This window comes from Myodes glareolus, chromosome 1 (assembly GCF_982192425.1).
Source record: "Myodes glareolus chromosome 1, mMyoGla1.1, whole genome shotgun sequence".
Classification (NCBI taxonomy): domain Eukaryota; kingdom Metazoa; phylum Chordata; class Mammalia; order Rodentia; family Cricetidae; genus Myodes; species Myodes glareolus.
In genome coordinates, this window is record NC_142026.1 from 121,989,475 (window position 1) to 122,013,888 (window position 24,414).

Genomic DNA, 24,414 nt, shown 5'->3' on the forward strand with positions numbered 1-24,414 from the left:
TCTTTTGTCTCTGCAAATGTCGTGTTTTATCATCTGGCCGGTAGTTAGCTATGCCTGCTTGCGTGAGGGGCCTTTACAGGAAGAAACACTAATTACTGACAAGGACTAGTGTGTCCCTGCTAAGGCTTATTCAGTTCAATTTACAAGTCTGTATTCAAGAATTTTCCAAATGGGAATAAATGAGTAAAATTAAAGAGCATAGTATTCATGACAAAGTCAAAAAGTAAGCCAAGATAGTTGTAGAAGTAGTTTGAGAGTTCTAGGAGATTACTATTGACTTTAGCATTTGGTTAGTTTCCCTAGAGATAAAAAAGAACTAGAGACCCCTGCTTCTGACATTGAGCGAAGTGCCCATAGTGAATTTAACTGTGGAAAGAGGGAAGCACTCCTTGCAGATGGAGTTGTGGAGATGGATGTTCAGGACCGGGAGAAATGGAGAGCTATGCTTAGCCCAGCCTGAGTCATGTGCTGAGAATTTGGGATACACAGAGGTAGAGGAAAAGACCTACTGGCCAAATGAATCATTTTCATCAGCTTGGATTGAAGCTCGATCAGAAAACTAGCATCAAAAACAAAAAAAGGAGAGAAACAAAAGCCAGATAATAAAGGGTCTTTTTATCCATTGTCTACAGAGTTTATTCTGAGAGTTGTGGGGGACTTCAAAAGTTTACAGGTAATGTTAAAGAAGAAAAAGTCGTCAGTGGTTCAGAAAGGATAATAACCTAAAATTACCCTTCAGAAAATGAGCTTTATTCGGAGTGAGGGAGCTTTACTACCACGGAAGCCATGATAGTGTCTTGAGGTGGTGGAGCGTTAGACGGGGCTATACATCATTTTGGAGGTAACACGGTGGGAATGTGAGGTAAGGAGAACATTATAGAAGCATGAAAATTGACTTGGGAGCTAGGGAGATTTCTCAGTGGTTAATAGCACTAGCTGCTCTACTAGAGAATCTGAGTTCAAGTCCCAACAACTATGTCCGTCGGGTCTCAGCCACCAGTATCTCCACGTCCAGGTAATCCAGTGTCTCCTCCCGACCTCCAGAGGCATCTCCACACATATGCCATGCTGTATCTATAGTGGCATATATGCAGACAAATAAAAATAAATCTTGAAGAAAAACGTTCCCTGAAGATGAAAAAGTCGAAGAGGCAAAAAGAGTCATCAAAGCCAGAATGGTGGACGCAGGAAGTACTCAAACCAGAGAAACAGAGAAGTTGGGGAGCTTGGCCATAGTTCCACATGATAGAAATAAGGAAGAGTGTTTATTTATACCTTCACATTACATTTGAGGAGATAAGAACCAAGCAGAGCCAGGGGGGCTTGTCAATTCATTGTCTCAAGGGACAGGGCAGAGGGGTTGCCAGGTCTGCTCTTACAGCAGCAGACATGACCTAACAGGTAGGACCAGTCACCAGCCTTGGGCAAATGAATTAAAGAGGCAAAAGACAAGAAGTGTGGAGACACTGTTGGGAATTTGAGTCATTAAAAGGGTCACCAAGTTCTGTAAAGTTTATGTTGGGTTTCAGAGACTTACATTTACTTTTTAGAGTTCGATTCTTCGAATATCCTGTGGTTTCAACAGCTACACTGCAAAACAAGAAGTTCCATTATTAAGTCCCTGGCCACTCACAGATTGATGTTGCCTTTACTTTGTTATTTAGTTACCTATATTTGGGGACTGGGGATGGCATTCAGAACCTCATGTATGCTAGACTAGCAGTCTTGTCAAGCGAGCTCAACCTCCGTAACTGTAGGTCCTAAGTATGAAGTACTTTGCTGTTCTTTCTTCCCACAGAACTAAAAGTGAGCACTTGTCACAGTTTCTCCTTACAGACAAAATCCTCTGGAGGAAAAGAAACCCAGCTTGATTCTGTATCTCTGTTTCCTTTGTTTGATGTTTTCCATTAACAATGTTTGTCTTTTAGGAAATGCTTCAGCCCAGTTTTCTGCTCCCTCCAGTCTCAGTTCACAAATCACTTTGTGTCAACAATTACCTTCTGAAGAATTGATCAAGCCATTCCACAAAGCTTTGTCTCTTATGAACGCACGCATGCACGCACGCACGCACGCACGCACATACACCAGTAGGCATTGTTCTTCTGTTGAAAGCTTATATCAAGTGTTGTCCTACACTTGAATTTCAGAGATGGTCTCCTTAACAGTTACTGTTTTAGGAAGTGGGTGTACCTCTACCTGTCTCCTGACATTTAGCATCCTGATTTCAAGGATAATGAAAAGTTCTGATGTGCTAAAGGTGTAGGATAACACCGTTGCTCCATTGTTTCTGCTTCTACTTTATGTGTACACAATTAATTCTCTAATCATAGAATAGGTATTTTGACAGACAGGTTGAATGCTCATTTTTGAGAGTAGGTCTAAGGAAATTTAGCTTCCCATCGAAGATGACCTTGTATCCCTTTATTTTCTGCCCTGCACGCATTGTCCTGTGCTTCATAGCAGGAGATAATGAGATCATTAACTATGTCTCAAGGATGTACATAGAGAAGGAAATCTAAAATGATTTTGCTTGAATCAGCATTAGCTTTTTCAAGAAACCTTATGTCACTAAGTAGAGTAATTATTTTCTTTGTGCTCTTAAGTTTCTGCATTCGTTGGCTAATTCGTCATTACCTTTCCTCAAAAGTTAGAATTTAAACTACCTTTTAATTGGGATGAATTGTTTTCGTGGCATCTCATGAGTATTTCGGGGCTCCCAGGTGATCTGAAAGATTAGGGCTGCCTGCATGTTACAGGTGGCACTAAATAAGCCAGTCTGAAGCCCAGAGCCAAGCAGAACATGTTTGCCCATCTGCTTTCCTAGAGTGGATGTCTAGGTAACACCAACCTAGGTGGAAGTCTGTCCTGTCCTAAAGAAGCTGCTCTCAATGTGCTGATGATTGGACTCCTTGAGTAGGCCTGAGTGGAAGGAAGAATTCGCTCTCAGTGTATCCCAAGTTGAGAAACTTGGTGTACATATAACTTGAACCTTTATATTTCTGAATGAAGAGCCAGAACATCCTTTTTAATTTCAATTCTGATATTGATCGTTTAATAATTAGGTAATAAATTCACCTTTCTCATTCAAGTCTCTTCTCCAAGAAAAACAAAAATGTAATTGTATCTCCCTTGGAATGTTCTAGAGCATTATCTTTAAACAGCATATAATTTGGGGCAGTTTTATCCACATTCTACTGATCTTTTCAGTCTGACTATTCTGAAATGTGATTACTGTCTTGAAATCCTAAGAGTTGAGAAAACTGCTTTGGATTTCCCTGATGGTGAATATCAGGTAGCCAAATGTGAATGGGAGATGATTGAGAACTCTGCTTCTTCCGCCTTTGTCTGAACTCGCTCTAAATGTTCGTTCTGTGACTTTTGTCTCCCTCTCCCTCTCTGCAGTCCTATCACGCTCATCAGTATGTGGCCAGAGCACTATGAGTGAGTATTCGCTGCGCATGCGCACAGGAGGGGCGTTCCGAGCAGGAGCATTAACATGGGCCTCCACTATTTTTACCTCCTGGGGGACAATGCCCGTGGTTTGTTTTGCATGACAGATTCCTTGCTTCACTAACCTTCTAACTGGTAACCTCTGTGGAGACTGAGGATAAAGCCCTTGCCTTTCTTTTCTCTTTACAGCCCCTCACACTCGCCTCAGCTCTTTCACGACGACACCCACTCCCGGATAGAGCAGTATGCCACACGGTGAGTTACGGAGAGGCTTCTCCTACTTGGCCACCCAAAGCATTTCTGCTTTTGTAGTAGGTCAAAATGCTGCTGACAAACCTTGATGTGGGTGTCTGTTTGCACAAGTCACAGTTCTGTTACACAGGGAACCTGGGCCGTTATCTTTTCGTGGTGGGATTTACACATTACAAATACCTATGTATTCTATGAAGAGTATACTTCAGTAGGTGGCGATTACAGAGCTGCTGAGACTTCAGACACTGAGCAGGCAGGGTTCGGATAATATAACCTAGTTCCAGTAAATGAAAGGAGCGATTGGAGCTCCTCTCAGGAGACCGTGCACATATGAATTGCAATATGTAATTAAACTTACGTTAGTGCCTGATTGTTAGGGTTTGTTTTTAAATCCCCGAATAATGCAAAATATAGGCCTGCAGGTAGTGTGCAGAACTTTTGGGAAACTGCTTAATATCAACTATCGGTGAGCCTAGAAGCCAGCTGTGTCCAAACTCTCTAGTTTAAGGACCATTTAAAAGATGGTAACATTTGAGCTGAGTTGAGACTGAGCCAAAGTTTTAAAGAAAGGCACTCGGCCTGGTAGAGAACATACAATGAAAACAAAAAACGTGGCTTGTTTTCTGAGCCTCAGAAGGGAAAGGAGTTGAGAGACCATGGAATGCAGAAACCGTGGTCTAACACACAGAGCCCAGTTGCTCAGGAGTTGGCTCCCATTCTAGGTCGAGAGAAATCATGGTGAATCTTCAGACTCAAGAGGAACATAATTAGATTTGTGTGTGAAGGTCACTTCACTGCAGTGGGGACCGGCTAGAGGGAATGGAAGCCCAGTGAGGAGACTGCAGACCGGGGTGCGGGACAAGATGCTACAGGTGCTGAGTGAGGGGCATCAAACTGCTCCTCACCAGTCCAGGGGGCTTCAGTTCAACTGTTGTGCAATCTCTGGACCCTTTTCCATGTAGTCAGAATTCATGAAGATCTAAAAATAATGGGTGAACCTGCCAGCTGGGGTGCATGATTTCAGTCCCTTGCTTTTGTATTTTCAGACTGGCCCAGATGGAAAGGACAAATGGATCTTTCCTGACAGACAGCAGCTCTACAACAGGAAGTGTGTAAGTGCATCATGAATTGAGGCCCCTGAAAGGGTTTGGCTGTGAAAGAAGGTCTTGGTGACTGGGGCCAAGAAAGGCCACAAAAGTCACACCATCTCCTGCAAGAGATTTATTGGGGCCGTGTGTGAGGGGAGCGCCAATGACTGCCTCTGAGCAAAGATGGAAAAACAGAGATGACCAGGTCGTCGTGGTGGGCTTTATAGCGGGTGTGGAGCATGCACACAGGGAAAATACGTCATGGTGGAAACACATCACATTAGTGATGACAGGCACGTTGGTGGTGAGTCCTTGAAGGCGGGGAGGAGCCTGCTTCTGGAATGTGGAAAGTTCTTAGTTGACTGACACTCCCTCCTTGTGTTACGGTGCCAGAAATAATCTTCATGGACCATGGCCTCTGAGTTAGGAATCCCAATCAAAACTGATGTGTGTTTCCGAAAGGCCTATGCACATTTTAACATTTCATGCTTTTGAGCCATGTAAATGAAAAAGTTTATTTACTTATTTTTTATGTTAATGAATCAGCTCACCTGCTCTAGAGTGACCAGATTGCTTTATAATAATATTGATCTGTATTTTTGTGGATGTGGATGCGTGTTGTATGTTTGTATTTGAGTGGGTGCGTATACATATGTGTGTAGGTGCATATGTTTGCACATGTGTGTGGAGGCCACGAATCAACATCAGGTGTCTCTCTCAATTGGTCTCTACTTTTGAGACAGTCTCCCAATGCAAATGGATCTCATTTATTTGCTTAGGTTGGCCCACCAATAGGCTCTAGGGATCTGTCTCTCTCTACTTCTCCCCCAGTCCCCTTCAATTCCCGTCAGCCTTGGGGTTGCAGATATGTGCTACCCCACCTAGATTTTACATCAGTGCAGGAGATCTGAATTCAAGTCCTCATGCTTCCACGGCTAGCCCTTTACCACCTGGGTCATCTCTTCAGCTCCTAATCCTGCTGTTGAATGATAATTTTACAAACGCACATCCATAGCGTCAGTGCACCTATGCAAATCCCACTCTTTCTGCTCCCTAACATTTTCTCAATAGTCTGTGTTCTCTTAGCAATGCTGCCCACACAGCTTAGCCATATTCCCCCTGCTGTTCATTTAAAAGTAACTCCCTCGCAAATATTTTATTTTATTAGGAAGTGAGAAAAAGCCTCATTGACTTTAGAGTATCTTTTAAAATAGCTTCAAAGCCAAATATTTTATGTCCGACTTCCTCACTGTGTGCCTTCAGCTTGGTTGTAGAATGCTCTTGGCAAATGCTTTCTCTCTGATGATCCCACTATAATAGATCTTCTTCCTTTGGAGCTTGTTTTGACCTTGTTTTTCACATTAGTTATGAGATGATGTGTAAAAGGCTTTCATAGTTTCAAGTTGATGTGACTCGCGGGCTCAGTATGGTTTGACCAGGCAGAGAGAGAGGCCTAGGAGGAACAGAAGAGAGCTAGAACGTAGGGCCTACATAGCTTTCACTAACAGAAAGTGGAGAAAACCAAGTAGAAAACCTTAAACTAGTGGTTTTCAATCTTCCATATGCTACAACCCTTTAATATAACTCCTTATGTTATAGTGACCTCCAACCATAAAATTATTTTTGTTGCCACTTTGTAACTGTAATTTTGGTACTGTTATGAATCATAATGTAGATAACTGGTATGTAGATAGTCTTACATGACCCTGGAAAGATTGATTGACCACCAAAGGAGTCATGACCCACAGGGTAAGTCCCTCTGCTAAGCATTCTGATAAAGCATGTCTCCATTGTGTGTGTTTTACAGCTGATTTGCCATTAAGCTTAAACATGGAAGCTCTTGGGAACTTTTTCAATTTTAAACATCAAAGTTTGGCAACTTAGCACTTAGCCATCATATATTCATGGCTTCAGCATTATTATTCAGGTGTTATGAACTAGAAACCAATTGAGCTCAAGATGGCAGAGTATTTGTATTGCTCTTTTGTGTGTAACACACTGGTCAACATTTCTAAACATCTTAAATAGCTTTTAAATCGGTCTAATTCTCACAAGTGTTAAAAGTAGCAGGGAATTAAATGAAATAAAAAACTAATACTTAGGATAAAAATCTAATTTCTTTAACATATGTTTATCTTAGGGTGCGAACAAAGTGTAGAAAATGTCTGCATTTAATATACACTATCTTCAAATTAAAATAGATGCTGCTGCAAGTTTTATCGCCAGTGTTCCAGAGCAGAGAAGATAACCAGATGATTAGCAGCTGAATAGATTTAGTATGCTACCATTTGATGTGGTAATTCATTCAACGGATGTTTACAGGATACAGGAGAGCAAAGGAGCCCCTTGCGAGAGGCAGTTGTTTGGTAGAACCCAGTTGGAGCTGGTACATCCTCACATGTATGTGAGACTGGTATGTTCTCACATGGATGTGCACTTACAAGTTGTTTGGTAGAACCCTGTTGGAGCTGGTACATCCTCACATGTTGTGCACTTGCAATTAAATTGAGATAATAAAAAACTGTTCAAGTGACAGTACCCACTAACCCTGTTTTGTTGTTGTTGTTGTTGTTGTTGTTATTTTGTTCTGTTTTTTATTGTTTCTTTGTTTTTCTTTTTTCCCCTTTCCTTTTGGACAGCATTTTGCTATGTGATACATGTTGTTCTCAAATTCCCAATCTTCTGCCTCACCCTATGAAGTGTCCTTGATGGCAGGCATGTGCCACCACCTTTACCTAACTTTCCTATTCTCTCTGACCCCGAGTTATGTTTGCTCAATGACTTGCAGCTGTGTGTCTTCTCCACTCTCTGTATGGCATGGTGAGCTTACAGTTGCCCACCATGAAAGCCCTTCAGCCACTAGGAAAGACCACTGATCAACGCTTTCTTGTGTTTGCTTGTTGTACCTTCAGTGATAGCAAACACGCCTGGAGTTTAACCCTCAAGTTTGACCATAGAAACAATTCCCTGCATTCCCTGCTTTCCCTGCATTCCCTGCTTTCCCTGCATTCCCTGCATTCCCCACAATGAACTCTTTCATTGTTTATTGCACCCTCATGTATCATGCTAATTTCTTAGCCCGGAATATATACCAGTCTCCTAGGCTTTGACCTCGCATACATCCAATCCCAAGCACTCCCATCTCCCATCTTGCCAAAAGCCTGACTCTGGGTGATTGAAGGGAGCATTAATTTTGAGGCTACTAAGTATCTTTGTAGGGAGAGTTGATCATACACGTCTTAGGAAGGGACATGACCCAGGCCAGCCCTAGGGACCCTTAGGCAACAGTTCCTGAGGCCTTTCCTAGGTTCTTACTCCATCTGCTTTCTGCCGTTGAGGAACACTGTTGCATGTGGTTCTAAGCAGGAGCTTGGCCATGGTTTACATCAAAATTACTGTTTGTGAGTCTGAAACCTAGAATAGACTATTGGTTTTAAAAGGTCATCAAGAGAATCACAGTTCCTTCATTATGTGATAAGTACTAATTTTGTAATGTAGATTGTATTCACTATATGCAAAAAAGTACAGTATAATTATATTCATTTAATGATACTTCTTGGTGCAGGCCTACATTTAAAAAATACTTTCTATTTCAGCCTGATACGTACTATTGATACTTAATAACCCTAATCCGATGCATGATGTAGCATCTACATAATGAGGGTGCTTTTGGTTTTTATTATACACAATAGAAGACTAGAATATTTCTATTTTTGAATTTAACCTTTACAACTAATAACTTATGAAAAATATTTAAGGCCCAAATTTGTATACTACATGTAAATTATTTCTATTCCCTTTTCATTTTTGTGGAGATGGCTTTAATTTTCTTCCAGACACCTTAACAATGTACTGTTAGTAGCCATAGTAATTATGACAACACGCTGTACACCATCAAGTTCACAAAAGGAGGAAACTCACATAAATGTTAACAACGAAATGCTTTCCTAATAGAATTTCAAGAGATTTCCCAGTGTCCAACTTTAAAAAATATTTATTACTTATATGTGTATTTGTGTGTGCGCGCATGTGTGTATTCATTCATGTGTGTGTGCGTGTGTGCGTGCATGTGTGTGTGTGCGTGTGTGCGTGCATGTGTGTGTGCGTGTGTGTGTGTGTGTGCGTGCATGCAGAGATTAGAGGACAATTTTCAAGAGTTTTGTAGGCTCCAGATATTTGAACCCAGTTCATTAGCAAGCACTCTTACTTCCTGGGTCATCTCATTGGCCTGACTTTTTAAAGCAAAGTGTGGTTTGTATTAATACTTAGCACATAATCCCCAGGGCCAGGTGTCTGCTTAAATAATTTTGGGGAATAAATGATCTGTGGTGCTTCTTAATAGCAGGGGAGCCATAGACCAAATTTGTGGTCAGTTCCTAGCCATGAGATCATCCAGGCCACTTTTGCAGTCCACACTTTCTTTTTATTCTTATTATTTATCCCTTTGAAGCCAATTACTTAGATATGATTTTAATTTACAGATACTATCCACAGGCGTATATAGCTCCTTTGATTTGCCCCTTATTTATTTTAATAACTCAAGTTGCCATCTAGTTCTGTTCTGTTTACTGTTTTTGATCCGTCTTTCTTTTGCCCCATGAACAAAGTGCTAGGGAAATGAATGAGCTTTCTGCTCATGTGAATGACCAGGGTAGGACTGTACACATTGCTCCCTGTCGTAGAACATTAAGTGTCTGGGACAGTAGGAGGCTAAAGCTTTTTCTTCCTTTGCAAAGGACTTCTCATTTTGCTTTGATTTTTAGCCGATTGCTTGTGGTGTTTTACCCCTAAAATATAGAACATTTACAGGTATATACATTTTTCTTTTTCTTGGATATTCCATCTTTTTAGTTGCTTGCTTAGGTGTTTCAGCATGAAAAGAAATATTTTCAGTATGTTCTGCTGTGGTCTTATTTTGTATTTGCTCTATTGTGTGTCCCCTGTATCTTGATACATTGTCCATCTGCTCTGTCCTAGCTGAGTCTTGAACTTGCAGCTTTGCTTACTGGCTCCTTTTCCTCATGATGTGAGAGAGCAGTGACTCCAACGTTACCTGTGATACACAGCTACTAGCTAGGGTCCCACGTTGTTGAGGTCTTCATCTCAGGGCTTCATCTCTACTTCTGCTTCTTCAAATGCTTGCGTTTAGGCTTCTGGTCATGAGTTTCGTGTGTGTGTGTGTGTGTGTGTGTGTGTGTACACATTTCCACAAACCTATGTGTGGCCATGTGCTTCTTACAGGAAAATACTCTATTCCCCCACATCTCCATTACAGTGTTTGTATAGTTATGCATGTATGTGCAGATGCATGTGTATGTGCACACATATATATGTGCCATTAAAGTCAGAGGACAGTTTAGGAGAGTTAGTTCTCTCCTTCCACCTTGTGGGTCCTGGAAATCAAACTCAGGTCATCGGGCTTAGAGCAACCACTTTTACCCACTGTGCCATCTTGCTGACCCTCCCTGCCAGATTTCTGTTTCATTTCTCTGTGTGGATAGCCTAGGGGTTCCATCAGCTTTGCAGGGATAGTAGTAAACCCGTTTTTATGTTCTTCCCATTATTTGAGTACTCAGGACACCAGGAGAGAGATTTTATAAAGACTTCATTTGTTTCCCCGGAGATCTTATATTTCTTAATAAAAGTGAAGAGATGGTGTCATGGCCAACTCCACACCTTATGACGTCCACCTTCTTCATTTGTTCTCTCTACCTTTGTTGTAAATGGCCCATCCCACGATGCTGGTCAAAGGCATTTAACAGGAGGGAGGTAGTTAGCCACTTAAGCTTATGCAAAGTATGTGACTTTTATTTTTAACACATTCATATATGTATGCACACATACACACTAATATTCATGGGTACCTACAGTGTGTGTGTAGAGTCATTCTCTGGGGGCTGGCAGAAGCTACATGCAAGAAGGAGTCCCAGTAAGTCACCAGTGGGTCCCTGGAACCCTGCTCTGATGCTTCAGTAAGCATAGCACCCAGTTTTCTTTTTGGTGTCATTGTCTCTCTGATCTTCATGCTTAGGCACATTTTTTTCTAAGAACACATTAAGTTATAGATGCAGTTTCAGACCCCTGATTGTCAGGGCAGAGGTGTGCTATGCTAAGGGTGGATTTTTTTTTTTATCACACTTGTGCTTGCCCAGTGTCTGATACTGCTTACCTATACAAGAGTGGAGCAATCTCAAGGCCCAGGTGAACCAGGACTGCCAGGTTCCCCTTGGACATGCTTTAGGACCTGCTCTGGTCCAAGGCAACAGATGATGCTGAGAGATCCCTGCAGCCACACAACTGACACTAGAGTTCAACCGTAGGACAGTTCCATTTAAACTCCAGTGGTCACATCACTTGCATCTTATTTTTCTGAGAGCTTTATCCTCTATCTCTCCCCATCCCTGCTTGCCAAAAACTATCAAAATGGGCCAAATCCAGTGTGTTAGAGGGCTCTGCAATCTCAGGCGCCAGGAGATGTGGTAGTCACACCTTACTGAGAACTTCCAATTAGACCTGCCTTTAAAAGGAGGATAAGATGGTCCAGGTCAGCTGGACAGCCTTTCCTTACCACAGACAGACTGTCTTTGTTGCCACTGTGTAGCTCCCCTACTGCTGATGCATCTGCTTCAGTAACAGATCATTAGATGAGGAACCTCACTGAATTAAATGCAATTAATGGCCTAGTGCAGGGTATTGGTGCTAAAAATTATGTGTGATTGCACCAAACAAAATATCTATTGATATTTTTATAAACATGTAACAATTGCATTTATGCTCTTAATTAAATAAAAATTTAGTTACAAATCCTTTGGATTATCAAACATTGCAGAATTGGTTACAACCAAATCTGAAGATTTGCTGTTTGGTAGTCTTAAGTGACTTAAGTGTTTGCCTCTAACTTCTTTAACTTTTGTATTAACAGCTTCTAGGCATGTTCAACCTTCTGACATTGTAATATTATGTTGTTATCTACAAATATGTTGGATCACATTCCAGGCTATTTTGGGTTACATGCCACTTGTGGCCATTAGATGGAATACACCCAGTTAAGCCTGATTTATAGCAACTTATCACCCTTCTTCATAGGAACTGCTGTGCCTTATTTTATTTTCTCTTTAGCCTGGAACAACTCTCTGGGGATTGTGAGAATCACAGATGGTAACACTCATGTTTTGAAATGTTGAACTCATCATACACAAGCTTTGAATGTCCAGCTTGAGTTTTCAAAGGAATGTCATGGAGACGTGGAGTTCCAAGGCAACCTGGTCCAGCCACCAGTCCGAGCATCACTGTTCTTACTTCTTGTGTGCTCAGAGACCTCACCACCCAGATGTGAGCTGCTGTCTATCTTCTTTGTCTCCCTAGGGAGGATGAGCATGCCCTCATCCAGCAGTACTGCCAGACACTGGGCGGGGAGTCTCCCATGAGCCAGCCACAGAGTCCAGCTCAGATCTTGAAGTCCATGGAGAGGGAAGAGCGTGGGGAATTGGAGCGGATCATTGCTGACTTGGAGGAAGAACAAAGGTGCGCTACCCCCAGCAAAAGAAAACACACTGCTCTCTCCCTTCTGGGGAGGCCAACGGTTTCTCTCTGCCCTCTTTCGGGATCTGTTGTCTTAGTCTTCACAATGAGGTCAAGATTTGAGAAGATATTACCAGGCTAGGGTGTGAGGAGAGCCTGCTGCAGCTGGGTTTTATTGATGGCAAATGGATGCTCTCTTGCTTGAAGCCCATTTTCTTCCTTTTCACTCTTCCCATTTGTAAATGTTTTCCCATAGGGCGAAGTAGTAGCACACGCTAAATTTGGAGTTCCTAGACAGTTTGGGCGAGAAGAGGACAGACCTAATAATAATCTAATTCGTCCTGTTTTGTTTCTTTTCTGTATTAGAAATCTGCAGGTGGAGTATGAGCAGCTGAAGGAACAGCACCTACGCAGGGGGCTCCCTGTGGGCTCGCCTCCAGAATCCATCGTGTCGCCTCACCATACATCCGAGGACTCCGAACTTATAGCGGAAGCTAAGCTCCTTCGGCAGCACAAAGGGCGGCTGGAGGCGAGGATGCAGATTCTGGAAGACCACAACAAACAGCTGGAGTCCCAGCTACACCGTCTCAGACAGCTGCTGGAGCAGGTAGGGGGTGGAGTCCTGTGTGGGATCTCTACAAGGCACCTGTCCATGTCCCAGGAGCCCGGGACTGGCCATGGTAGCTGTTAAGACAGCCGCCTTCCATTCTTCACTGCCCCAGTTAATTCAGTGTTTGCTGCCTTAGAAATCCCTCTTCGTGTGTACAAATGTGATCTTCGCCGATACAAAAACGTGTGTTTTCCCACCTGACTGTAGAATTTCTCGTTCTTCTTTTGTGCTGAAATCTCTGCTTGGAATATTTTAATTTAAAAAAAAAAATCCTGTGGTATACATGAGCCTGCGCTGCATAAGGCAAGCCTTCATGGAGACTGGGGACAGCAAGCGACCTAAAATCTTCAATCTAACTCTTTCTTGCTGTGAACCAGGAGTGAGTCGGTACCTCAAAAATCACCTGAGGAACAGATGGCTATTAATTTGCCATTGCTACCACTGGGGGAATGTTCTATAGCAGTAACTTGCAAGCCTTCTTGACAATAAGAAGACCATTTTATATTGAGAGAAAAATGTGTTTATGGTGAATACAAAATAATGCCCGCCTTTAGCTGAGATGGCACCTCTTACCCTGTGTTCCCTATTTTTCTTTGTCTCCTTCCTTTCCCTTGCCCTGCTTTTTTCCCTTCTTCTCCCTGCCATTTTCTCTCCCTTCTTCTCTCCCCCTCCTCTTCCTTTTCTCTTGCCTTTATTTCATAATATTGATCAGAAGCTGATACGTTCCTTTTTATGGCTCAGCTCTGGCTAATATCTTACAATTTTGAAAAGCCACTGTTCTTTGGTTTATGAAGGAAGTGTAGGGTATGGTTTCTGCCCTCCTGCTCCTAGCAGTGTGCTGTGTCTTTGCTATGCTGTCTTCTCTCACACAACTTGACTGACTTAACGTGAGGAGCGGAGCCAAGACACAGAACCCACAGCCAGGAAAGTTCTGCCTCAGATGCCTGTAGGACCCAATCCCTGCAAAGGGTTTCCTGATTGGCAGAAATGTTCATGACATGGTTGCCTTTTCTCCAGCCTGTGTGGCATAGCATCCCGTGACATCCTAACAGAGCTGCTTTTTATCCAGAGGAGATTTAGGGCATCAAAACCAACACAACTCTTCTCCAGGGATTTGCTTACGTTTGAGAAAGCCATGTTGACACAGTTGTCATTAGGGTCTTTTTATTCTGTCAGGATTCTTGAAAACATTATAATTTTTGCATTACCTACATCGTGAGTGGTAGAACTCTCTTCTTCCTTTGGTCATTTACTTTCCTCTCTGCCTGTCATTGTAGAGTTTCTTTGACATAGCTGTGGGAGTCGTTTGCTTAAAAGCCTGAAAATTCTGTATCTTTAGAAAATAGAGGGTTTCATAAGTGAATCCAGACTTGGCTTTCTGTTAAGACTTCAGATTGTCAGCTTGATCCTAACCTCAATGTCACATACACTGGGAGGGGGGCGAGGGGGGAATGTTGCTTGTCCAGTGAATTTGAAGTTCTTGAGTCGTGCCTCAAAAAAAGATAAGTTTCCTTGTGTGATCACTTAAAGTAGAGTGGGTCACAACCCTTTGTGGGGGGGGGGCGGTATTCAAACGATCGTCTCACAGGGCTTGCATATAAGATATCCTGTATATCAAATATTTACATTGTTAATTATAACATAAGCAAAATGACAGTTATGAAGTAGCAATAATCTTATGGTTGGGGTCACCACAGCATAAGGAACTGTATTAAAGGGTCGCAGCATTGGGAAGGATGAGAGCCACTGCCTTGGAACATCAGATGTTAATGTGCACACCTTAGTGTCCACCCGGAACCATCACAGAGGCTCCGCTTGCAGCCTTCGCTTGCTGCAGCGTGTTGACGCTCTTAGCAGGAAAGGAAAAGCTTTTAGATGCATTCTAACCTCGTACCACTCCCTCCATCCTATTAGACCGGGAACCTAATGGCTCATATCCTTTCAGAATTACACAGTAATGCTTTTGGAGCGAGCCGATATCCAAGGGACTCAGACTATCTCGGTCTACGAAGCTCTTTTCTCTTTGTAACGACTTAGCATGAGTCGACTTAGCATGAGCCAGAAGTAGAGGGGACGTTTAACTCAATATAAACAGGGGAAACTACCAGACTTCAACTAATGGAGACTTAATGGAAAATCTGCATTTAAGAAGTAGCTTCTGCATCCTTATATGCTTGATTCTGTTTGACCATGTACTTATCAGCACAGCCGTCACCAGTTCAAAAATATGCGCAGGAACTGTTAGGGAGGGTTTGCCCTGTGTCGGGTGTGAAAACGGCTTTAGAAAGACTCATTCATCACTCCGCTGACAACATTCTATGACAAGGCTGTGACCGCTAAAGCTTTTAGCATAGCTTCCTCTCGACTCGGGGTACACACTAAGTTAACACCGAAGCAGTGTAGACACCTGAAATCTGTGACACAGAAGGTTCTGTGGTTTACCTGGAGCTATACCAATTCTGAGCACCACAGCTGAACTCCAGGTTCAAGCTGCTGAATACAAAACCACTCTGATAAATTCTCTCTCCAGGTCACCTCTGAAGGGCGCAGTTTTTGAGAGCTAGTACATCTGCCATTTTAGAATGCCGATGCTAGTTTCTGGATGGTAAACCTGACCTTCTAAGCTCACTAGGTTGATGTAAAAATGATGCAGAATTTGGGAGATGGAAATCGCAGAAACAAGAAATCCTGCAGCTTAATCCAATCCTTCTTCAAAGGAAAAAGAAGGAAAGAGCATGGGTTCACAAGCGCTGACCATGCCTCTGAAATCACCCAAAGACAAGCACTTGTTTAGGCTCAGTTGCCCCTGACAGGGACTGGGGGAGGAATTCTGTTCCTTCTAGGTTATGTGAATATTTCTTATTCCCCTGTGATTTCAGCCTGAATCCGATTCCCGCATCAATGGTGTCTCCCCGTGGGCTTCGCCACAGCATTCTGCACTGAGTTACTCCCTTGACCCTGACCCAGGCCCACAGTTCCACCACGCGGGTGGGTATTCCTGAAGCAAAGCCACTGCACACAGTGTGGTTTGGATGTAGCCATCTTTTTGGTTTTCAGTCTGTTAGCATTCTTACATCTGGCTGTTTTAAGCATAAAACATTATTCTCTTTAGTCTGAACTGAGTGTAGAGCCATTTTAATAATATCAAAACCACTTTAGTTATAATGTGCTTGTTTATAAAATGTGTAGGCGTGGATCCAATTTTGGTGAGTGATGAAAAAATACTCTTTTCATTTGAAGTAAGCAAGAAATTAGTGTTTTCTGCTTTGAGAATTGTGTGTGTGTATATGTGTGTGGTGTGTGTGTGTGTGTGTGTGTATGTGTGTGTGGTGTGGCAGTGTAGGTACACATGTGTGAAGATGCTCCCTAAGGACAGAAGAGGCCATCAGTGTCCAGCTCTCTCTCTCTACTTTATTCTTTGAGGCAAAGTCTCTCACTAACCATGGAGCTAGGGTGACCAGCAAGACATGACAATCTTTCTGTCTCAGCTCACCTCACACCCGACCCCCACATCGCTAAGGGTTATAAACACACGTGATCACAGCCAGCTTTTTGAGGTGGTCTGGAATCCAAACTCACATCATCATGCTTATATAACAGGCACTCTTACTTAGTGAGCCATCTCTTCCCTCCCTGAGAACAATTAGTTACAATATATTATTTCTTTACAAGCTTTACATTTGAACACCTTCCAAACCTGCTGCTGAAGAATGTCATCAAATATGATTCTTTTTCCTTTATCCCTCCCAGTTTCAGTGGACATTGCTCAGCCTGCCGTCTAAGGCAGAAGTACCACCAATACCATCAGCCACAATGGGGATCTCTCCCTGACAGTTGTGGTGTTAAAAACACTATTGTGGTTTTGATTCTAAAGTAAAATACATACCAAAGCACAAAGTGCTATAGAGCATAGATTTCTTTTATATCAAGATAAAGCAGCCTCTGATAAAAGCTGCCAAATAAAAATGAAAGAAGAAAGAAATTGGTAGAATATTTTTTATGTGCAAAAATAATGGGTTTTCAGTTAATGTGTTGGTACTGCATCCAGTGCTACTTATTTTTCAGTTTTATACTTGGGTATATAAATTTACCGGCACAAACATAGAATACATTTTTAACTATATAAAAGGCCAATGCTGGGGCTGAGGATATATGCATCAATGATCAGAGTGTTTCCCTAGCCTAGCTTTTTTAAAGACCTGGGTACAGACCCCCGTTTGCCTCTCCACACTGTGTATGTATATGTGTGTGTGTGTGTAATGCACACGTCAGATGAATACAGATGTTTCTCCTATTTCTCTGTGACCTTGTTCTTTTCAATGAGAATTCCTATCCCATTAATATTTTGAGGGCTGGATGCAATATTTTCACCTGGTTGAAGGATGGGCATTAATCTCAATCTCCCTGCTTTTCCTGTGTGTGTCTCAGCATCTGAGGACTTGCTGGCCCCGCCTCATGACACCAGCACGGACCTCACAGAGGTGATGGAGCAGATTGACAGCACGTTTCCCTCTTGCAGCGGTGAGTAGGAGCGATCGTAACACCACCGCCATGTCTCGTGTCCTTTCTTTGTCCCCCCCATGCCACCCTCCGTCTTCCTTGGTTTGATAACAAAAGCCAGTGTTAGGAGCAAGATTGCAGGCTGTTTTGAAGTGACGCAGGCCTGTATGCTTGCTGACAGAGAAAATGAAGCCCCACAGAGATGCCAGACAGGTCCTGAGGTTCAGTGAGAGCGTGATTCTGCTCTTGGAGATTTTCCCACATGGCTCATAAGGGACTAAATAAAGTCCAGTAGAACAATTCCTGTTTTTAGGACCAAACTTCCTTGCCATGCAGGCTATCAGAAACTTTGGTTACTTCAAAGAACATTGAGTGGCAGGAGGGTAACCTTTCTAAGGTAATTCCCTAACTTCCTTGAGATCATCAGATGTCTTCAGAGTCAGGATCAGAAATAAATTATTTCTGGCTTTCCCTCTCCTTTTGAAGATTCCCCCCCCCCCAGAATAAAATAATCATTGTATAAAAGCCAAACGATTCACAGGGTCACAGATTATGAGTCTGAAATCTCCATGTGAAGAGCCAGGAGCCAGAAAGTCACCCAATGAGAACACTCCAAATCCCAGGGGAAATTACGTAATGACTTTAATCGATTGAATTTTTTTTAAGTGGTTTCTTTCTGGCTCCTGGCCACCTTGCAGGCTCTGCGGGGCTCTCACCTTAGAGACCTCTGTGGTCTCTCAGCTCAGCAGCAGTCTACTTGAGTCCATAGCCACACCACTTTAAGGTCACGGTTTCACATACTTTGAAAGATCATGACTGTATCACTTACGATTCAGGGGTGAGCCTCTCAAGCTGGTGTGAAAGCTAGCCAGTCAGGAAACTAAGATTTCCATAGAAATCTCAGGCTTTCATTTCACTGTTTTCTGTCCGTGCCATAGAAAATTCCATCCTAAGTGAGAGAAATATTTATCAGCTATTGGTACTATAGGTGAACGTGTTAAATCTGCTATTAATTTTAGTTCACGGTTGAATTCCATTTGAGAGGGTTTTGTTCTGACTTATGGATCATTCACTGGCTAGGAAAAAAAAAAAACCTGTCATCTTTTATGAGTTAGAGTTTGAAAATTAAAATTTCTGAAAACTTATTTTTTAGCTCTGCTTCTACCTGAATACATTCCTCCCTTGAATAACAACTTCTGTAAACTGAATTCAATTCAGAAGTTTTTATTTAAATGTCATACTGGACCTTTTCAGTTTAAAAATCTGCTGACAGCAGAGTCAGAGCGTGAAATGTGCTTAAATCTATGCTTTGTAGTAAATACAGAATGTATAATTTCTGTACTGAAAATGTTGTGCCACAAGTTTGGAATTTTATTTTTCAAGTTTCTATTTCTAAAGCATTCCTAACTCTTTCCCAAAGTGTATTCTGATACATATATTTGATTTTAAAAATGTTCATAGCTGCCTTGCTTAAAACAGAATATAATGAAAAATAAAAAATTATAACTATAAAATAACACTGATATTTTGGACATAAATGTTGCTGTCTCATGCCCTGACCTCCGATGAAGATATATAATTCCCATTGGTTGGAGTTAATTGAACTGTTCATGATGATTGGTTCCTGAGATGAGGCTTAGTCTCTATGGAGACCACACTGCAGAGGAGAAACCCTTCCCCTGCCTTGGGACCTCTTAATATGACATCATCTACCTGTGACATCATCCGTGTTGTTCACAGGGTAATTTATAGAGGCTTACAGGTAACTTAAGAAGAAGCTGTTGGTATTCTCCTTAAGTTTGTACATCCAGCAGTCTTTATAATGTTGAAATTCTCTGTGGATGAGCACTCTTAGACATGCATTTTATTATGAAAAATTCAGGTACCTCTTACATAAGAAATGGTACATGGTATGTTTTAGAATCCCGTGGAATTTACATGCTATTTTTTTACATCTGAAAATGGCACTGTTTGTTCATTTTTATTACTTATATTCATATGTTTGAATGACATAAAAATCTTCAAGATAGGAAATTCTTTCCATTTTTTGAAAAAGGGCTTCATTGTCTCATTTATAAAATTGATGCTCTCAGAATTCTGCCTAAATTTATTAACACATTGGTACAGAATCAATTAGTACATGGTATAGACCTGGTGCCTAATACATGCTTCCAGACCGACGTAGTCAGTGGTTTACTGGGATGGTCATGTTTCTAGCTGGAGAAGTTTAATGCTTGAAAATTTCCCAGATAGCACTTAGCAATGTTTTGCAGGATTCATTAGCTTTAATGCTCCTTTTAAATTGCTCAGTTAGCAAATATTTCATTAAGGCTTTGCAACTCCCAGAGCTTGCTGACCACCTTTGGAAGTTTATCTAAATAAATAGGATTGGCACCCTCTCAATGCCAAAATGATCTCCCGAGTTTCTGTAACTAAGGAGAACTTTAAAATTGCTTGTAGCCAGTGTGTGATAGATGAATTGATTTGCATGTTAATCTTGACTCTTGATCCTTTGTGGATTAAAAAATTTGCATGGTTACAAATGAATTTCCACTCGTGGCAATTTCGGAATTGAAATGAGAGTCTGTATTCATAAATCCTAATTGCATGGATTGCTTGCTTTAGCATATTTTTTAAAACCATGTCTACATGGTGTTGTTGTAAGACTTTAAAATTCTTACATTTTAAATTAATATCGCAGTTGGCTCTGCTGGCATCTTTGAAGTGTGGTCTTTTAAAATGACATTGCATCTCAGGACAAAGAGGCAGGCGTTGCCATCTCATCCCGAATTAATGAATGGGATTTAATTTGTACTGACAATTAGTCAATCATGTAGTAAAATTCCACTAAAGACTTTAACCATTTCTTTGTAGGCACAGTATAGTTTTCTTATGTTGTTTAAATGTATGAAATATTTGTAGTAAGTTGAGTAACTTCTTGCTATTGGAATCAATGCGTTTAGAATTATTCTTCTAATAGGCATATTTCCATTGTGACCTGCCTACATGTGTCAAGTTTGGATGGCATACATCATAAACTCAAAAATTACAAAAGTGCAATGGTTTCCTAATTTTCTTTTATTAATGGAATCTTATTAAGGGGATCTCCTACAGTGTTTTATTTGTTTAAAAAAAGATAGATATACAAAATGCATTCATTTCCATTAAGGGTTTGACTGATATATATTAATTATTTAAGAAATAAGCATTGATATCTTTCAGATAGAATATGTATGTAACATGTTCTTAACAATTCAACTTGACTACTCTGGGGGATCACTCACGTGTTTGTTCACGTTCACTCTTTTTTTCTCTCTCTATAGGATAGGATATACCTTAGAGGGTGGAATATACCTTATAGGACTGGGCTTATGTTAGCCTGGTTCTTCTCCCAAATACTAGGGCTCCCATTTTCCATTTCCCCTCCTTATTACTCATTCATTTCCTGTCTGCCCAGACCCAAAATAATCACAGAAACTATATTAATTACAATACTGTTTAGCCAATGGCTTAAGTATATTTCTAGCTAGCTCTTACGTCTGAAATTAACCCATTTTTATTGTTCTGTGCATTACCACAAGGCTCGTGGTTCACTGGCAAGGTTCTGGGGCTTCTGTCTCCTTCACGGGTACATGGCATCTCCCTGACTCCGCCTACTCGCTCGCTCTCTCTCTCTCTATATATATATCAGATTTCCCGCCTGGCCATATTGTGCCCTGCTATAGGCCCAAAGCAGCTACTTTAATAACCAATGGTAATAAAACATATTCACAGCATACAGAGGGGAACCCCACATCAGAGAGGTGCCCCTCTCACTTTCCATTTTTTCTCACAATGACCTAGTATGGGTCAGTGGTGTCCTTTCTTCCTTAAAAGCAAAAATGAAACAAAACAGGAAAACAAAAGATGGAAAACATGCTACATGATTAGAGATACTCCCCATTTGGCCAAAAATAAATATTGCCATTATTAGAAAGCAAATCTGCTCCTTTCCCTAGGTTGAGTATGATTCTGCAGTGAAAGTATCAGATATTGGCAAGCGTAGAGAACACAGTCAGTGGTCTAAAAAGCACAACTGTGAAACAGTGAGACTTTAGATACTGTTCAGAAAAAATATGGGTCCCGAGTCACATCTCTGGCATTGGAAGAAAGTAAATATCCTGCCCAGAAGGCTGAAGGACTCCTAAACCTTCTCAGGTTACTATGTGGACATCTTCTTGTAGGGGACAGCCATCCAGATTTTCTCAGGAAGAGCTACTTACTCCAAGATTTTAATAAAAAGATCTATTGTTCTTATTTTACGTGCATGGGTGTTTTGCTTGCTTGTATGTCTGTGTCATGTATATGCAGTGCCAATGGAGGCTAAAGGAGTCAGATCCTCCGAACAGCCTACTTTGTGTTGTCGTATGGGTACTAGCAGTCAGTACTCTTGAACAGCTGAGCTAAGCATCGCTCCAGCTCTGGCATCTTCCAAAATAGCATAAAGCAGTAGTTCTCAACCTGTGGGTCGAGAGCCCTTCGGGGGTCACATATCATATTTCCTACATGTTAGATATTTATATTACCATTCATAATAGTAGCAAAATTATAGTTATGAAGTAGCAATGAAAGTAATTTTATGTTTGAGGGTCACCACAACATAGGGAACTTTATTAAAGGCTCACAGCATTAGGAAGGGTGCGAACCACTGGAAATCTGTCTAAAATGTAAATGGGAAATGCAGACAATGGTCTTTTGGTCATTACTGTTCTTTTTCAGGGGGTCTCTGAACTGCTCTGTAATCAGCTCTGTCTTCTAGACTGCGCTCTGTGTAATCTTATCTGATTTTTTTTTAAATGGAGATCAGAAGAACAAGGGACATGAGGGTGATCTTAGTGAAAAATGGGACTGGCAATGCACAGAGCTAGAAGATGCTCAATGGTGCCAGCTCTTGTTAAGCCCACGACATCAGTTTCCCTGGGGAAGGCTCCATCACAAGGAAGACACTGAAGGATAGTTGGAGACCCTAGTGCAACTTCTGTGCTCTTAACCAAACCCATGTAAGGAAATCTTACTGATCTCAGTCCAGAGGACTGCTGAAGAATAGACCAGCCCCTTTTTCATTGATGCAAACGGATAACCAGCATCTTCCCACATCTTCCAGACCAGAGTGAGCAGAAAATACTAATTGCCTCTAGGCACACTTTTGGTCAGAATTGAGTCAATACAATCTATAGAGCTCCTCGGTATTTATTATATATAAGCCAAAAAATAATTGGCACAGTTTTAAAATAAGTTTTAAGATTTTTTTTTATAAAACTAAGAGCTTCCTGAGTGTTTCAATACATATGTTTTTAAAGGACTAGCATATATTTTGTATAATGTTTTGTAGGATATTTGTGTTTTAAATCACATGGATTATCAGATACTTACTGGGGAAACTAATCTTGCTTAGAGCATTTAGCCAGCGGGTGGGGGAGGCTGGCCCCTACTTCTTGCTAGGATCCTTGTGAGGACAGAACTGTTCTCTCATTCTGAAGAGCTTTCTACAAATTTGCATGCATGAGAAGGGAAGCCACAAAGCAACAGCAAAGCCCTCAATTGATTTCTTCTATTTTCTTTTTCAGCCAATGTCCCCAGCAGGCCTCAGGTAAGTGCTAATGGCACAGTTGACTCTACTGTCTTGATTCTGACCTAGAGTAAGCACATTCGCCACTGTTAATTTAGTCCTTCTCCATTCTCCATATATATGAGTAAATCCACTTGATGTTTAAGTGTTACTTGATTCTATACAACAGAAGATGGTGAGCAGGGAAATGGGATTCCCAAGTCACATTCTGCCAGGTACCCAAAGTACCATGCTGGATCCAGCAGAGGTGACTAGTTTTGCCATAACCTGTTTTGAAAGGTTGAATGAGTTAAGCCGTTGAGTACAGTTGTTTAAGAGCAACGGCAAAGAATTGATTTTAAGGATTGAAGCAGAGTCTTGAGTTCAGTTGTGAGGGAAGTGAGGTCATGGTCTGGGAGAAGATGGGAGAAGAGTGGCAATGATCTACATCTTATGCTGTCAGAGGATGGGTGACGTTACCATCCTAGCAGAAGTACACTGAAGTTGGATATAGTTAGAGAGGGTGTAATGGTAGAGGGGCCATAAGTAAAGGCAATTAATGGCTGGATTTGGACATCTGTGTGAATGGCTAAAAAAGGAAGAGGGTGGGAACCTTGACAGAGAGGCCAGAGTATTGGCCGAACATGCTCTTGGGTGTTGAAACCCTTAAGCTTTACAAACAGCCTCAAATTGGGAGACACTGAGATATTTGCTCCCTGAGAAATGAATGAGCATGACTTAAGGGGCCAACAGATGACTGCAAAATGGATTGATGTAGTCTGAAATTCAAATAAGCATTTTAGGGAGAAGAGAATGATGTTAACCCTGAATACCTCTATAAGGCCTGGTAAGAGGCCCAGGGTGGTATGGATCAGCATGGAAAAAAGAGTTACAGAAATCTTACAGGTTATCCAGATGCTGTGTTTTTAAGAAGAGCTGGATGTTGATTCAAGCCAGTAAGGAAAGATGTGTTCTGGGACTAGTAGAGGCTGAGGACTTCTTTGGTGATAGATCATGTGACCCAGAAAGCACAGAAGGATAGATTGAACTAGTGGGGGCAGAGCATGGAGACACGCCTAGGAGTATGCAGATCTCTATATAGTACAGAACAGAGGGCATGGAAGGGTAAACAGGAAGTGTAAACAGGAATCAGGGGAATCTACATAGCAGAACTGAGAGAAAGGCCAAGGGTTCAGTTCTAATGGCTCCATGGTGGGGTCATGACTATACAGATGTAGATCACAATGAAAGAGGGAATCTTCTCAGTCCTCAGACCCATGATGGCACAAGGCACAGGACTTGAAACAGAAAGTGAACTTGGAGACCTTCTGTTTTAGTATTAGATTTTAAGAAATTGAGTAGAAGAAGAGTCATATTGTTCCCAGCAATATAGCAACCTGGTGGGT

The 24,414-nt window shown here is 41.6% G+C and overlaps 1 protein-coding gene across 6 annotated transcripts in view; it reads left to right on the top strand.

Annotated features, from left to right (window-relative positions):
- Window positions 1-24,414, top strand: part of Utrn (utrophin) — a 504,577-nt gene that overhangs the window by 475,972 nt on the left and 4,191 nt on the right. For 5 of the 6 annotated variants that reach the window (XM_087911817.1, XM_087911819.1, XM_087911818.1 and 2 more), the window contains 8 exons: window positions 3,403-3,441; window positions 3,640-3,705; window positions 4,749-4,814; window positions 12,156-12,314; window positions 12,678-12,918; window positions 15,801-15,909; window positions 17,350-17,442; window positions 23,028-23,050. In XM_087911817.1, coding sequence (XP_087767943.1) covers window positions 3,403-3,441; window positions 3,640-3,705; window positions 4,749-4,814; window positions 12,156-12,314; window positions 12,678-12,918; window positions 15,801-15,909; window positions 17,350-17,442; window positions 23,028-23,050 — 796 coding nt within the window. The remainder of the gene's footprint in view (window positions 1-3,402; window positions 3,442-3,639; window positions 3,706-4,748; window positions 4,815-12,155; window positions 12,315-12,677; window positions 12,919-15,800; window positions 15,910-17,349; window positions 17,443-23,027; window positions 23,051-24,414) is intronic. The other variant, XM_087911820.1, reaches the window with a different exon arrangement.